General features: G+C 40.6%; 1 protein-coding gene across 1 annotated transcript; it reads right to left on the reverse strand.

Moving 5' to 3' along the window:
* Positions 1-1,632: 1,632 nt before the first annotated feature.
* CCT8 (chaperonin containing TCP1 subunit 8) lies at positions 1,633-13,349 on the reverse strand. Its single transcript, XM_069023346.1, has 15 exons — positions 13,226-13,349; positions 11,325-11,415; positions 10,638-10,717; positions 9,315-9,464; positions 8,863-9,043; positions 8,072-8,133; positions 7,265-7,402; positions 6,648-6,826; positions 5,624-5,690; positions 5,455-5,542; positions 5,231-5,346; positions 3,919-3,990; positions 3,583-3,747; positions 3,066-3,185; positions 1,633-1,865 (listed from the first exon to the last, which is right to left on the reverse strand). Exons 1-15 carry the CDS (start codon positions 13,283-13,285, stop codon positions 1,788-1,790), a joined length of 1,647 nt encoding a protein of 548 aa, XP_068879447.1. The 5' UTR covers positions 13,286-13,349; the 3' UTR covers positions 1,633-1,787.
* Positions 13,350-15,145: the final 1,796 nt, after the last annotated feature.

Here is a 15,145-nt window from a genome sequence, read left to right on the forward strand (position 1 = left end):
CTTTGGCAAGGCTGAGTGCTTGGCTCACTCTTATTACAGGTAGTCCCACGTAGTCTTTCCACACAACAGGCATAAGACCAGTAGTCCTGCAGTGACTTGTAACTTTGAAGTTCTCCACAAGCTTCATGTTGACTTTCATGTAAATAAAATCTTGGCTCTGCCATGCTAGAGCAGCAGCTGCTTACATTCAGTGCATTTTTTGCTACAACCTTACTAAGAAAATGGGCATCTTGTTCTTGTAACCCTTAGAGCCATCAGCGGTAGCCCTCGTGCAGCTGACTAAAGCAGTACGCCAACCCTTCTGAAAACGTGCTGAGTTTATTTTTCAGCCTCACCAACAACTGACTATTAAGCCAGCATTAATAGAGCAGCCTTATTTAGGCATAAGATAGTTCCAGACTTGATTTAGCCTTCCACTCCCTTCTGGTTGTGAGATAAGAGTAGTGCTGGCAAGAGTAGTAAAAGGATTAATTATTGAAGTGGCTTGGATTTCAAGCGCAGTTCTCCTTTCAAGCTACTTGGAGACACATAAGCTGTTTACTTCCCAAGATTAATCTTAACAGGGGGCTTCAGCTGAAAGATTCCAGCACTCTGCATCATGCTGGCTAGTGCTGCTCAGCATTTATTTTTAAGGTCATTAGAATGTGATGCAGTTCACTGCTGTCAGGCTGCCCTTTTGAGAGCATGGGGACTTAAAAGGGTGAGGAGAGAGATGTATGTAAAAAAAAAAAAGAATCATAGAATCATAGAATGGTTTGTGTTATAAAGGACCTTAAAGCTCATCCAGTTCCAACCCCTGCCATGCCCTCCCACTAGATGAGGTTTTTCAGAGCCCTGTACAACCTGGTCTTAAACACTTCCAGGGATGGGCCAGCCACAGCTTCTCTGGGCAACCTGTGTCATGGCCTCACCACTCTCACAGGGGAGGAGTTCTGTGTACCTACCGTAAATTTCCCCTATTTGAGTTTGAAGGCATTCCCCTTTGTCCTGTCACTGTATTTCCTCATGCAGAGTCCCTCTCCAGCTTCCCTGTAGCCCCTTCAGACACTGGAAGGTGCTGTGAGGTCTCCACCCAACCTTCTCCAAGCAGAACAGCCCCAACTTTGCCCATCTCCATAGGGCAGGTGCTCGGTCCCCTTATCAACTTGGTAACCCTCCTCTGGACTCGCTCTTAACAGTTCTTTGTCTTTCTTATGTTTGGGGCACCACATCTGTACACAGTGCTCCAAGTGGGGTCTCAGGAGAGGGGCTACTGAATGCAGGGACCACAGACCTGCTGCCAACACTTAATTATTTCGACATTCATTTGACTGTTTACACTCAAGTACTGGCCAAGGAGCACAAATAAGAGCACAAAGAGCCACAACAATTGTGGATTATGAGCTCCCTGTAGCAGGCTCATGGTCAGCCTCCCTGCACATTAAGTCTGTTGTGCCTGCAACAGGAATTGGTATGTGATCTCCCCCTCTTTATCTCAGCCCCTGAGAAGTTCTGCTTCCTTCCTCACCAGGAGAGTGTCAGGCAGCCAGCCAAGGGTCAGCCCATCACACCCACACAGTGTCATTTATCCCTACACATTCACAGATTGGGAACAACCATGTCATGCTGGCTCCAAATGAAGTAAGTCCACGCTTTAACAGTGAGTACGTTTATTGAGGTGTCTGAAGTTCTGCACTCCATTGGACACTGTTCATAATTTAAAGGCAAGAGCAAAACATTGTGACAGGCTCCAACTGGGATATTAAAAAACACACAAAGTCATGTCACTTAAGAAATAGTTAAACTGTTCAATCATTTTGGTCTTCATCCCAGTCTTTCTTTCCTGATGGAGGTTTTGGGCCACCAGCTGGTTTTGCCATAATGATCTTGAAGAAAACAGAGAAATAAAAAAAGCTGATGTTAAAATCAGGCTCGTACCCTACTCTTAACAGCCACATGATGCTGACTGCTAGCATTCACTACATTCATGCAGTTTCCCCACTCTGAACCTAAGCCAGTAAATATTACTATGCATCTAACTGAGATATTAACAACTTTCTTTTTTTTCTTTAGAATGGTAGAAGCTGACCCCGATACAGTAAAAAAAGTATTTTACTTCATTTTTGCATGCAAAGTAAGACTTCAGTTAGTCTACAGAAAGTGAGTGCTTAAACAGACCAACAGCAGACTAGTTTACAGAGCGCACACTACAGAAAGGAGGATTATCAAAGCTACTGTTCTCAATTATTGTCTCTAAGTATCACACTTTAGAACCATGAAGTCCGTGTTAAAGCACATTCTCTGCACTGCCTATATGGACAAGTAAGGTAAAACTGAACCTGCACTTGTCATCCCTTCCATGAAAATTTGGATTTAGGAGCAGAATTCGTTTGCGAAGGCACAAATACAAGATGTAGCAATCAGCACACAGCAAACAACAGCAGTGTTATGTGTTCTCAAGGAGAATACAATCTGCCATGTGCTTGTCAATGAACTCATGCATGCACTCACACAGATACCTCTCTGCTAGAAAAACAGAGCTTACTGCACACTAGTTTTCAGGCTCATCTTTCCAGTGATCCTTATCCCAATGTCCTTGTTGCTTAGGGGCTTTTGGACCGCCTGCTGTTTTTGCCATAATGATCTACAGAAATTTTACATGCAAATTCATTTTTGCTGAAGCTTCACAAAATAATAAAAGATTTCTATCAGACGGTAATCTCTATCTTTCCTAAAAATGGGATTTTCATGTAACAATATATGACATAGGCTTCTTCTATTGAAGCTTGTTCCTACAGAAGTTAGGGTTAACTCTCTGGATACAAATATCAGCTGTCTTTAAAATATCAACAAAATCTTTTTTAAAAAATCCTAAACCCAACAAACATTAATAGTACTGCTATAGTAAAGCAGCCACATTCCAGATTACAAGGTCTTGAACAAATGATTTCCTGGCTTTCAGAAATGAACAAACCACATTCTCAAGTAGCATTATTTTTATGTCTTCCATTTCCAGGAGATTCCACCTATTTGCATGAGGGTTCTGCCAGGTTTTAACTCAGCACCCAAATGACACATAAGCTTACCTGATCAACCCTTAGGACAGTTACTGCTGCATTTGTAGCTAGCTTGATACCCCAGAATTTTCCAAGATAGGTGTCTAACACACCAGCTTCCAACATGTCCTTCACTGCAGCAGCTTCAGCCTGTCAGATGGGCAAAAAACATTATTGAAAACTTTCTCATGCTTTTACCCAGCAAGGTGGTATCACTTTTCTGATCTCCTCTCTTTGGAAAACCTTCATTCCTAACCCATTAGCAGGAAGACAAAGTCAGTAATTACTGAAGACTTACTCCCTGTCGCATTAGTTCAGTATCCCACTCCACCTCTGACCTAAGGCCACTATACTATACTGAATAGAACTGCTTGCTGATAAAAAAAGAACATTTAACTATTTCAATTCCAATAAATTATTATTCTAGGCTGTGCAAAACAGAGCTTCCAACAATTTAAAATAATCTATAAATACTTCATACTGATAGAAGTACTATTAGGTATAACCCTGCACTGCAGGGCAACAAGTAACATGAAAGACTATTTACCTCAATATCAAATCCAACATTTTTCTTCCCTTCCTGATGCACGGCATAAAGTTTGGAGATGACCTCATTAGCCTTTACTCCAGAGTTTTCTGCCAGTGCTCTAGGAATGGCTTCAAATGCCTCAGCAAACTTCTTGATGGCATATTGGTCAAGTCCAGGACAAGTCTAAAGTGAAGTTGAAAAACCATGTCAGCATTTCAAAAACGTAAGATAGGGAAGCATTTCCTCCCACACTTGTTTTTAATACACAACTATATATGTTGGTATAAAATAGTATTTGTGGTTTTTTGTAAGATGTGTGTGAAGACAAAAAACCAAGAAGCCTGTTTGCTGTACCTCTCCATACGATGTGATCTGCTTGGCTAATTCAATCTCTGTTGCACCACCTCCAGGAACAAGACGTTTATCCTGTGGAAAGACCACACCAAAACACAGTGTTTTGCTTAAAGCATCTATTACTTTTTATTGGTTTTGGATTTTTCTAGTATATCAAGAATGCAGCAGAAATTTATTCCACACAGACTTAGTAAGAATCGGAACAAACACGCATTATAAGGGAAATCTGCTAGAATTTTCTCATTCATTCCAATGTCTTTGAAGAAAAACAGCTTCTTTTGTAAAAAGCAAAATAATAATGCAGTGGGGGTTTTCTGTCTGGGATTTTTTGGCTTTTTTGTAAAAACTTCAATTCATGGCTAACTGTAACAGTATTCCTAAATTTTCTCATCTTTTCTATTATTTTGGTGGGAACTATCATACAGGAAACCAATCTACTGTACACTAAGTTTAATATGTCAACAGGTACCACAAAGTGTTGGGAGTTTTTGTTTTGTTTTCTTTCACTTTAAATTAAGCATTTTGTACATCCTTTGGCAAACCAGAATTTTCTTAATAACTCTGGTCTTTTAACCCACAAAGTAACCATCATAAATCTTAAAACAGGATAACTCCTGGAGATAATCATAAATGCACAGCATTTCTGTACTCTAAATCAATATCCATGTCTTGGTATGTAGAAGAGATTAACAGTTTTAACAATTTTTGCATGCCGTTTTCCAAGTAAATACAAGAACATTTCCTTTTGTATAAAAAGAGGAAAAATGAAATAATAATATTTAAGACCACACAAGCTGCTCACAAAAAAAAATCCTCTGTAAGACTGAGTTCTTCCATCCATAAAAACCTATCTGTGTTATGTGGAGGAAGCATGAGTTACCACCAATGAACTAGAAATTGAGTCTCCAACCTATCAGTTTCTCCTGATCCCAAGTGACAAAGCTATCTAGCTTTTCTTCTGTGCCTGGTTTCCAAAGAACATTACAAAACTTCTACAGAGTAAGTCAAGAAAGAGCTGGCTGTCTTTAGAAAGTAGTAAAGCTAATCTGCTTTCAAGAACTCACTCATTACTGGAAAATTGAGTGAAGTCCATGTTGAGCACCACCTTTCTTGTACCCTATGTTCACAATGGCAATCTTCTCTACACAGCCCTCCACATCTCAGTATTACACAGCCATCTCCCCAACTCCAGAAGGCACCTAAGCAGATTAATATCTACAGCCTTTGTAGCAACGAGCACAGGGCAGGCTCAAGTCTTGCCTCAAACTGATCCACTTCTCACTTTGATAACTCAAGTGTTCTTATTACTCACCCTCGTGAGTACTTTGAAAGTATTGACACCATCATCCACTGCTCTCTCTATGTCATCCATCAGATTGTCTGTAGATCCACGAATGAGAATAGTAGAAATGGCACCATCCTCCTTTTCTGTTCAGAGACATGCATTACTGAATTAATTCATTAATCTTATATCTAAAACACATACAAACACACAAACACAACAGCAATGTCAGAAGTTCTACAGAACATACATACCATGCTTAAACACCACAACCTGTGTATCCCCAACCTCTGATAAATACACGCTATTGCAGTGACCCATTTCTTCAAGAGTAGGGGGAGTCTGGAAAGAAAAACATGAGTTAAGAATTGAACCTGCTCATCAGTTCTCACCCTCCTGGCACCTCATTTGGGAGGTACATACCAGTCTGGGTAGGGCTGTTGCACCAACAGTTTTGCACAGTCTTCTCAGGTCCCACTTGGAGTTCAGCCTTTAAAAACAAGTTTCCATAACAATGTTAACACATACAAGAGTATTCTCTTAATTTGGCAGCATTTTGTAAACCACTGGCAAGATCAAAATTTACTGCATCAAGTATCAAGCATCCACTCAATTATTTTTTTGCGTTATAAGTATCAGTTTTCAAGGATAGTGTGCAAATTTTAAAACAAATAAAGAGTTTCAAACACGTGGAATCACCAAACTTCATCCACTATTGCAAAAGATTTGAATTGATCTTTAAAATGCCTCTGTAATAATAATCCTTCTTTGTTATACAACATTACAGTATCACACTCCATTTCCAGAAGTACAGACTTTTTGGACAGCACCAATAAATTTACAGCTTTCAACAAAGGACCACTTATCTGTGTGAGATGGTGAGAGCTGCTGCTAAGTATATCTGACTTTATGTGATGCAGGATATATTCTGAAGATGTACAAACATGATTTATAGGAAAAAAGACAAACAGAGCAGAAAAATGACAGAAAAGTGTTAAGAATTTCCATCTATAAATACATTAGTGATACACGGAGGCATCTCATCATTTCTAAATCATCACATGAGGACTGTGAAGAGGGAAAACCATTGTGGAATAGTCTCACATGCCTTTGAGACCATATCCCTCTTTACCAGAGCCACAAATTTTGATATTCTGGATTTTGACTGTGCTGTAGAAACACTTAAACCAAAATAACAGTATATACACTACACTGTAGATATAACCAATATACAGAAGTTACTCCCCAGTTAGCTGTCAGAAGTGAAATTCTATCAAGAAACTTAAGATATGAAACAACCAAGTTGAAGGTCAGATTTTGGCTTACTAGAAGAACACATAATCTGCAGGATTTTGCTGGTAATTAATTTAAGAGCTAAGAGACAAGATGGCAAGTCCATTTCATAAATCTGGTAGACCAAATGTTTTCGTGCTCTCCTAGTACTTACCTGACTAACATAAGATTGTATTTGTTGGCATAATGAAGAGCCATATCTGCCACTTTGCCACCTGTTACTACTACGTTTGCACCACTATCAGCAATAGCTTTGACTTGCAAATCCATTAGATTTTCTTCTCCTTTACTGAAATTCATCAATTCTTCAGCATTCTTTATTAGGACGGTGCCCTAGTAAAACATATACACTGTTACAGTTTACCATTAAACCACATGCCTACAAGTTTCTGACAAACCATTTTGTCTCCCAACCTAACTATAACCCTCAAGTCATTCTATTTTGCAATACTGACACCCTCCCCAGGCAACAGGGTAAAATAAGAGGAAAAAAATAGGAAACCACCAGGGAATTCTAGACAACCTTGAGGTTCAGAAATTCAAGCTGTAGTTTGGCTCACATAACCCAACAAAACCAACGCCATTTCCCATATCTCAAAAACCCTGTGAAGCAATCAAGGTTCAAAACTTTTCTATTAACTTTTTTAAACTAACAAAATCAATATTCAAAATATCTCAATCACCAAGTGTTGAGAATATTTATAGCCAAGTCTAAAAATAAGAGCACATAAGCATAAACAGAGATGTAACTTATTTTGAGCTTTAACATACCTTAGTTTCAGTTATCATACCATCAAAAGGGCAGGAATACACAGCTATTTTTGCATCTTTGACAGAAGTAACATCTCCTTCAGTTTCTTTTTTAAAAACCATGCCATGCAGTACTGAGGAAGCAGAAATACCAGCACCCTGAAAGGAAATAAATGGAATCTGAGACTTTTTACAAGGGCAGTAGTGATGGGACAAGGGAGAATGGCTTCCCACTGAAAGAAACTAAGTCTAGATTAAATACCAGGAAAAAATTCTTCCGTGTGAGGGTGGTGAGGCCCTGGCACAGGTTGCCCAGAGAAACTGTGGCTGGCCCTATACCTGGAAGTGTTCAAGGCCAGGTTGGACAGGGTTTGGAGCAGCCTGGTCTAGTGGAAGGTGTCCCTGCCCATGGTAGGGGGCTGGAACTGAGGGATCTTTAAGACACATTCCAACCCAAACCACTCTTTGGTTCTATGAATGGGGGAACATCATATTACTGACCTTTTATTGTCAGAAAGCTGCACTACTCTGCCTGAAAAGCAGACCTTACAATCATTTGGATGGAACGCCCTAAATGTAAGACTTTAGCTTATTCAGCAACAAAAACATTGTCTAACAAGTTCCCATTTTAGATTACTTTCAGTATTAATGATTTTTGTTTCTGACTGTTTCTACTGGCCACTAAACAAGAGAAGTAAAGACTAATTTCCAAAATTTACTACACATGCCACAACAAAATTAGGAAAGACTCTTTGGAAGTTCAAAGATTAACCTTCATTACACTGTTTACCTTAATAATCACAGCAAAGACAGCTACTTCAAACTTACCACAATTTTGCACACTCTGATATTATCAACGTTGAAATGACCAGAATCAGGAAGAATAGAAACTGGCAAAAAAGAAAAAAAAAAAAAAAAAAATTAGTATGTTTTGCCTAGTGAATAAAGTAGAACAATGACATGACAGCATAAATAATGCCTGCAATTTTTCTGAACTACTAAATTTCAGTGGTTTGAAATACCTGCTTAAATTCAAGACAATTATAACCTGCTAATAACTGGCATAAAGAGAAACAGAAATTTTGTTTTTATAAAGTAATAATCAGAAAGAAATATTTATTCAGACTGCTTAGTTAATTAAGTTTAAATATGCACTCATACAGGTAGAGTCAAGAGACAAGTCTGACCCAGAGTATTTAGAGCAAACACTGGAACTAAAAATGAAGGTTTTTTCCTGGAAATCTAAAGGGAGAACAACTCAACAGAACTACAGTCTTGCTTCCATTGTTCTGTGGCTGCAACTAATATCCGCTTATGTGAAGCGCAATATGTCCTCCTAATGATATAAAAAGAGGGAAAAAGATGGGTTTCTAAAACGGGCACTAAAGACTTGAAAGCTATTTCTAGGAATGCTTAGTAGGAAAGGCAAACCTTTTCTGAGCCACAATGCCAATACAGAGTTCAACATGAGGAAGAGTACCGTCATTTCAGAGATAAAGCGTTCCATCCAATCCAACCTGCTAAACTAACCATACTTTCCATCTTACATGATGTAACAATCATAAGCAAACCTACTCAGTTTTTTAGCTGCATACCCACACCTATTCCTGCCCACTTACCACAGGCCTGAGCAATAAGCTTTGCCAAGAACTGTTCATTGCCATATTGTTTGCTCATCACTGACGTGTGCAACAAAGATGCCACTTCTTCAACATCTCGAAGGTTCTTTGCAGAACAGCACACCAAGTCTGGAAGAATTTCTAGGGCTTTCTTGCAAGCCTTTTCATATCCTTCTATCACCTGTGCAGTAAACAGTAAATATTCACTACAACATTTCATACTGTTTTTATCTGCTTTTCGAACTGCCATAAAACATTAATAGATGCAAAAGTTTTATTATAAGGGAAGCAAGCAATCACAAGCAGCAGAACATATGATTCTCCTTCCAACATCTTTATCTAAAAAATTAGTTGAGAAGAAAGCAGATGATTCACAGTATTATGACCCAAGAATACTGGCCAGTGGCAATCTGGATTCAAGCTGTGTGAACTGTACTGAGACTATAACTTGCCTCTGAGACAGATAACCCCATCCTCAGAAGGTCTTCTGCTAACTCCAGAAGAACTCCAGCAAAAACAAGGACAAAGTTTGTTCCATCTCCAACTTCTTGTTCTTGCATGTGTGAAGCCATCACAAGCATTTTTGCAGCAGGATGCTGAACCTATAAAAGACATTACACATCTTGGTTACCTACATCCCACCTAAGATTGTGGCTTCAGGCTTTTCTACGTATCTTTCTAAGCTCTCTTATTTGAAATTGTACCTAGAGATACTAATAATGCACAAAATTGGAAAAGAAAGCAGCATAGATAATCCTGATTGACTAACTTCCTTAGTAAGAAAAAGGACAAATATATATTAAAAAAAAAAAAATCAGAGAACTGAGCATTGCCCCTACAAGATGCATTAGACATCCTTGACATTGGTTCTGAACTACTTTTACAGGATGCAGTGGCTTCACAACTCAGTTCTGCAACAGGAAAACAGTCTGGAGTTTAGATCTTCAAACTGAATTCATGTGTAACATACAAAGTACATGTCTAAATAACAGTTTAATTTTAATAGGGGTGAGTGGGGAGGCTCTGCTTAAAGATTGCGCTGCTTCACTTTTCTTTCAAATAAATGCAATAAAACACTATATTCCTGAATACTTATACCTAACATTTTATACCAGAAAGTAACATGCAAAACTCATGAGAGTAGGTCCCTAGTATGCAGACTATATTTTTTAAAAACACAACTGAGACTTCCACAGTCATTCTACTCATATGGAACACCAACACAATGCATTCAGTAAGGAACTAGTTCATACTTACATTATTTCTATCACCAAGTATAAAATTCAGTAAAATATTATTCATGTTGTTCAAGTATCAATTTGAAGTCAGAGAAAGAATTAAGAGAGGATAGCCTTTTCATGCCTTTACAGTTTTTACAGAAGGATGCTGCCAGAGCCTCAGATTCTTAAATTCAATTTATGGATTCTAAGCAGTCAGGAGAACAGGGCAACCAACAACACTGGGATGTTAACAGCTATGTCATGCAGACTTTTCCAAACCACTGCACTTCTAGACATATCCCCTTCTAAACCTACAGGTTTGGCGGAAAGTAGGGAATTATTAAGCATCTCCTATAACTATTAATGCTCCTTCACAGAAGAATTATATTCTTCACTGTGGACCTCAAATTCAGTGAAAAAAGTAAATGATTTCCAAAGTGACATATGGAAATCATCTGGCAAAGTGACATTTCCTTACTGACAGTCAGAACCATAGCAGCCCATGAGCAGAAACACTGGCTCACAACTGACATCTTCTGAAGCAAGAAAATTTACCTCTAGCTCTCTCAGGATAGTAGCAGCATCATTTGTAACAAAAAGCTTCTCCAGGTGATTGATAACCATTTTGTTCATTCCTAAATGGGAAAACAAAACAATTTTTAAAAGTCATTCATTATGCACACAATATCCTGTACACATACACTGTTTCGTAACTTTCAGGTGTATCTTGCACATGAAAGTGTTAGTTCTGTTTATAATTTAAGAACTTTAAAAGATTTTTGTGAAATAACACTTGAAGTGTGTGACATTAAGGAGAAATCAGTAGTTTCTGAGTAAGTAGTTTTCTTTCCAGAAATATCAGCACATTATTTAATTAAACAATACAGGGGAATGTCTTTTGTTTCCATATATCTGACTGAACAAGATTATGTTCGCTGTGACTACTACCATGTTATCATGTTTCCTTTAATTTTTGTGCTTTTTCGTGTATTTTATACCATGTCTCAAAGCGAAAACAGTAACTGCGACAAAAACCTGGCAAAAGCAGACACTGAGCATAACTCAAAAGCTATCAAAATAAAATCTGATTTCTACAGTCACAAAGAACATGTTTACAGTTTTAGAGCAAGTCCAATGTGTTTCCCCCAGAAACAAACAGCTGCTCCTTTGTCAAGGTTATGTTTAGCCTCCAAACATAGCATTTGTCTCAAAAATGCAGCAATAATTTTAGGATTTATTTACCATTTGGTCCATAAGCTGTACGGGTGGTTTGAGCAAGTTCTTTGCATGCCTGAATGTTTCTATAGACAGCTTCTTCTAGTCCTGAATAATGCTAAAGAGAAAAATGACAGATCAGAATTAGGCTAACAAAAAAAAAAAAAAAAAGATTAACTAGTAACTTCTCATCAAAGCAGTGTCAATCTAGTGAGTCCCTCAAAGCTTTTTATTAATATACATTTGGTATTTCACTTACAGTTTAAACAGACACCAAACCTTACCCAAAGACAGTGAGAACTACCGTGTACATCTTCTCAACAGCTCAGTAGGCACAAAAAGCTTCTAAACAAAATCTGAACTGTGACTCGACTTGCAATACAGTTTGCATCCCCTCAGTCTTCCAAAAAAGTTTTGTGACATGCCAAAGAGAAACAGAAAACAACTGAAACCCAGTTGGAGAGGGGCAAGGGCTTTTGTATGTGCTTCTTTACTCGCACCTTTGTATGCTACAAAAATAATTTAACTCAGTTCTACATTCAAAACATTTGTGATTTGAAAATACAGAAACAGAATGATTAAGCAAAATATTTGTGCTTGAGAAGGTGATCAGCCTGGCTTCAGTTTGGAAACCTTAAGACAAGATGGGATCCCCAGAAAGGGCCTTAAGAAAGAAGAAAAAGCAGGATAAAAAGTACTGTGCAGCCCCTAAGAGAAGGGAGAAAAGTAGCAATAATGTTTGCTCTCTAAATACAAACCAAACATCTCAGATTGCCAGCTGTCTCCTTGTTTTGCAGAAGACAACTCTTGCTGTTCTGGCCTTGAATTGTCTAACAGTGAACCAGCAGTCAGGCCATTCTGCTTCCCTGTTTTGCCCCTACCCTAGACATATGCCATTATTTGGCTCCAAGAAGGATTCTAAAAAGAAACAGAGGGCTTTCAGAGCTGCTACCTCCACTCTTCTTTCTATTAAGTAGAAGCAAACAGAAATTTTCCTATTTTCCCTCGTTCTTGGAGAGAGGGGCTTTGGACAAGGGCCTGGACAGACAGGACAAGGAGGAATGGCTTAACATTGAAAGAGAGTAGGTTTAAATTAAGTATTAGGAAGAAATTCTTCCCTGTGAGGGCGATGAGGCTCTGGCACAGATTTCCCAGAAGAATTGTGGATGCACAACCCTGGAAGCATCCAAGACTAGGCTGGATGGGGCTTAGAGCTAAATGATCTTTAAGGTCCCTTTTAATCCAAACCCTTCTGTTGATTCTATGAAAAAGAAAGAAAAATCCCACACCTGCTTGCTTTCTTTCCACTTTTCAAAGAAAAGTTCTTCTTTATTAAGGCATAGTCCTTCAACTCTACCAAATCTTTATTACGTTAACGTTAAATATAATGAAACCGGACTTATGGCAAGAAAACATACAGGAAATACTACATTGTTCTGCATCGCTGACAAAGGTAAGAGAAAAAGTCAAGCACAAGTGCACAGAACGACCCGGACACGTCTGAACAGCTTCAACTACAGGCCCCGGCTGACTGCTGCTGTCCAGCCCCTGTGAGAGCTCCCCGAACAGCGTGGGCACGAGTCGGACCCCGGCGCATCCCCGGGGCGGCGGGATGAAGCGGCAGGGCCCGGCCCGAGGGAAGGGCAGGGAGCGGGATCCCGGCCCCGCAGAGACTTCTCGAAGGCCGCGTGTGCCGGGCGCCGCCCTGCAGGGCCGGGCAGGCACGGATCCCCGCAGCCCAAAGGCCGCGGAGGGGCCCCGGGCCGGGAGAGGGACAGTGCGCGAACCCCCCGGGCCCCCGCCCTGCGGGACACGTGGTGCCGCCTGGCCCTGCCGGCCTTCCGGGGCTTTCCCCGCACCGCCACCCTGAGACTCCTCCCGCATCCATCTATCCATTTATCCGCGCATACATCCAAAGGCGGTCTCACCTTCGCCCCTTCCTTGAGCATCTGGGCGAAGCCCGGGGCCTTGGGGACGTGCAACGCCATCTCCGCTCCGCTCCGTGCCGTGCCGGGGCTGCGGCGGCGGGAGCGCGCGGGGCACGGCGGGAGTGCGGGGCCGCGCAGGCGCGGGGCGGGCCGGGCTCGGCCGGGTCTGTGGGGGGCGCGGGCAGCGGGGCTCGTCACGCTTAGGCCTGGCCGGGTTGGCAGCTGGCAGAGCGTCGGGAAAGGAGGTTGGCTCCCTCTGAGGCTTTCTTTCGCTGTTGAATTTAGTAGACCGTCCCTCAGGCGTTTCTCGGTACGCTTTGCGATGGAATTTTCAGGAACAGTGCAGAGCTTTTATGGCTGCCGATGATAAACGCTCATCATAAAACTGAGTAGACTCCAGTCAATTGTTTCGCTTAGTACATACTTGTCCAAATGGAAGCACAATGCACAGACAGGAAAACTAAGTGTCACAGAACTACAGAGTGGTTAGGGTCGAAAGGGATCTCAAAGCTCATCCAGTTCCACCCCCTGCCATGGGCAGGGACACCTTCCACTAGACCGGGCTGCTCCGAGCATTGTCCAAACTGGCCTTCAACACTTCCAGGGTTGAGGCAGCCACAGCTTCTCTGGGCAACCTGTGCCAGGCCCTCACCACCCTCACAGGGAGGAATTTCTTCCTAATACCCAATCTAAACCTGCTTGCTTTCAGTTTGAAGCCATTTCCCTTTGTCCTGTTATTGTCCACAAAAATCAGATTCATTACCTGGTGTGCATCGTGCCAATAATTAAACATTCAAGAGAGTCATTGATGATTTATTTCAGAGTTGCACAAGCCTGGGTGCTCAGTGGACTTCCACAAATAATGCATGCCAATTATGAAAATGTTTTACTATTAATACATTTTAGCAAACAAAGGAGTTAGTGTTCATTGGCTGCAAGTTACATAGTTCTCTTATTAATTAGTATTCTATTTGCTGTTTTTTAATGATTCTTGTTTCTCATGCCAATTAGTCTTTTGAGTCAGTGGGTTTATTGAGTTGGTGGTCCATGAGTCAGTGGTAATGATCTCCCCTGCCAGAATTACCCTTTACCCAGTTCAAGCTGAGTTCAGCATGATTGCTGAGTTGGTTTTATTAGGTTTTCTTCTGCCAGATATCCTTGTGGCCCATAAATTCTGCATACTATGTGTCCACTATCAGTGGGTATCCTTCTTCCCTTTGTTATCCTTCCCCTGCATCTGAGATCATTAAAGCATGTCAAGCCCTAAACCTTAACAAGGCAATTCTACCAACAAGTAATTTTCTTTTCTAACACCTGGACATCACTTAGAACTTGCTTGTTAGCTTCTATCTATTTCAGGGATTAAATCTCCCTTCTTGTTGATTCAACTTGAAAGTATACAAGGACCAAACATTAAGGAATATCCTTTCTTATGAGAATTTTATATATTCCACATTTCCCAAAACTTTCACTGCATGCCCTTATAAATAGTCTCTTTCCATCTTCCTTGTGGACTCCCTTCAAGTTCTGTAAGGCTGCAATTAGGTCACTCCAAACCCTTTTCTTCTCCAGGCTGAATCCCAGTTCTCTCAGCCTTTCCTCACAGCAGAGGTGCTCCATCCCTCTAATCATCTTGTTGGCCTCCTCTGGACTCACTCCAACAGGTCCATATCCTTCCTGTGCTGGGGACCCCAGAGCTGGATGCAGCACAGTCAAGTCCTTGTTATCCAGGGTAATGCCAAGTAGTCTGCTCACTACAAAACATGCTGAAGAGCACTTTGGAGGCCCACCTTGACATTTCTCCTGCCAGGAGACAGTGGATCTGCTTTAAGTTTGACAAGTTTTATTAACTTTGCTTCTGTGCCACACAAAATCAAATACACTGTTTAAAGACAAGAAGTTCAAGGCCTCAGAAATAAT

This window comes from Aphelocoma coerulescens, chromosome 1, assembly GCF_041296385.1.
Source record: "Aphelocoma coerulescens isolate FSJ_1873_10779 chromosome 1, UR_Acoe_1.0, whole genome shotgun sequence".
Lineage (NCBI taxonomy): Eukaryota > Metazoa > Chordata > Aves > Passeriformes > Corvidae > Aphelocoma > Aphelocoma coerulescens.

What these genes read in the sequence shown, in the direction of transcription:
- CCT8 (XM_069023346.1), bottom strand. Translation starts at nt 13,285, where the DNA reads ATGGCGTTGCACGTCCCCAAGGCCCCGGGCTTCGCCCAGATGCTCAAG. An exon ending in CTATCCTGAGAGAGCTAGAG is followed by an intron (nt 9,465 to 10,637) that starts GTAAATTTTCTT and finishes TGTCTTTTATAG; the next exon opens with GTTCAGCATCCTGCTGCAAA. An exon ending in GCTTATTGCTCAGGCCTGTG is followed by an intron (nt 8,134 to 8,862) that starts GTAAGTGGGCAG and finishes CTTTTTTGCCAG; the next exon opens with TTTCTATTCTTCCTGATTCT.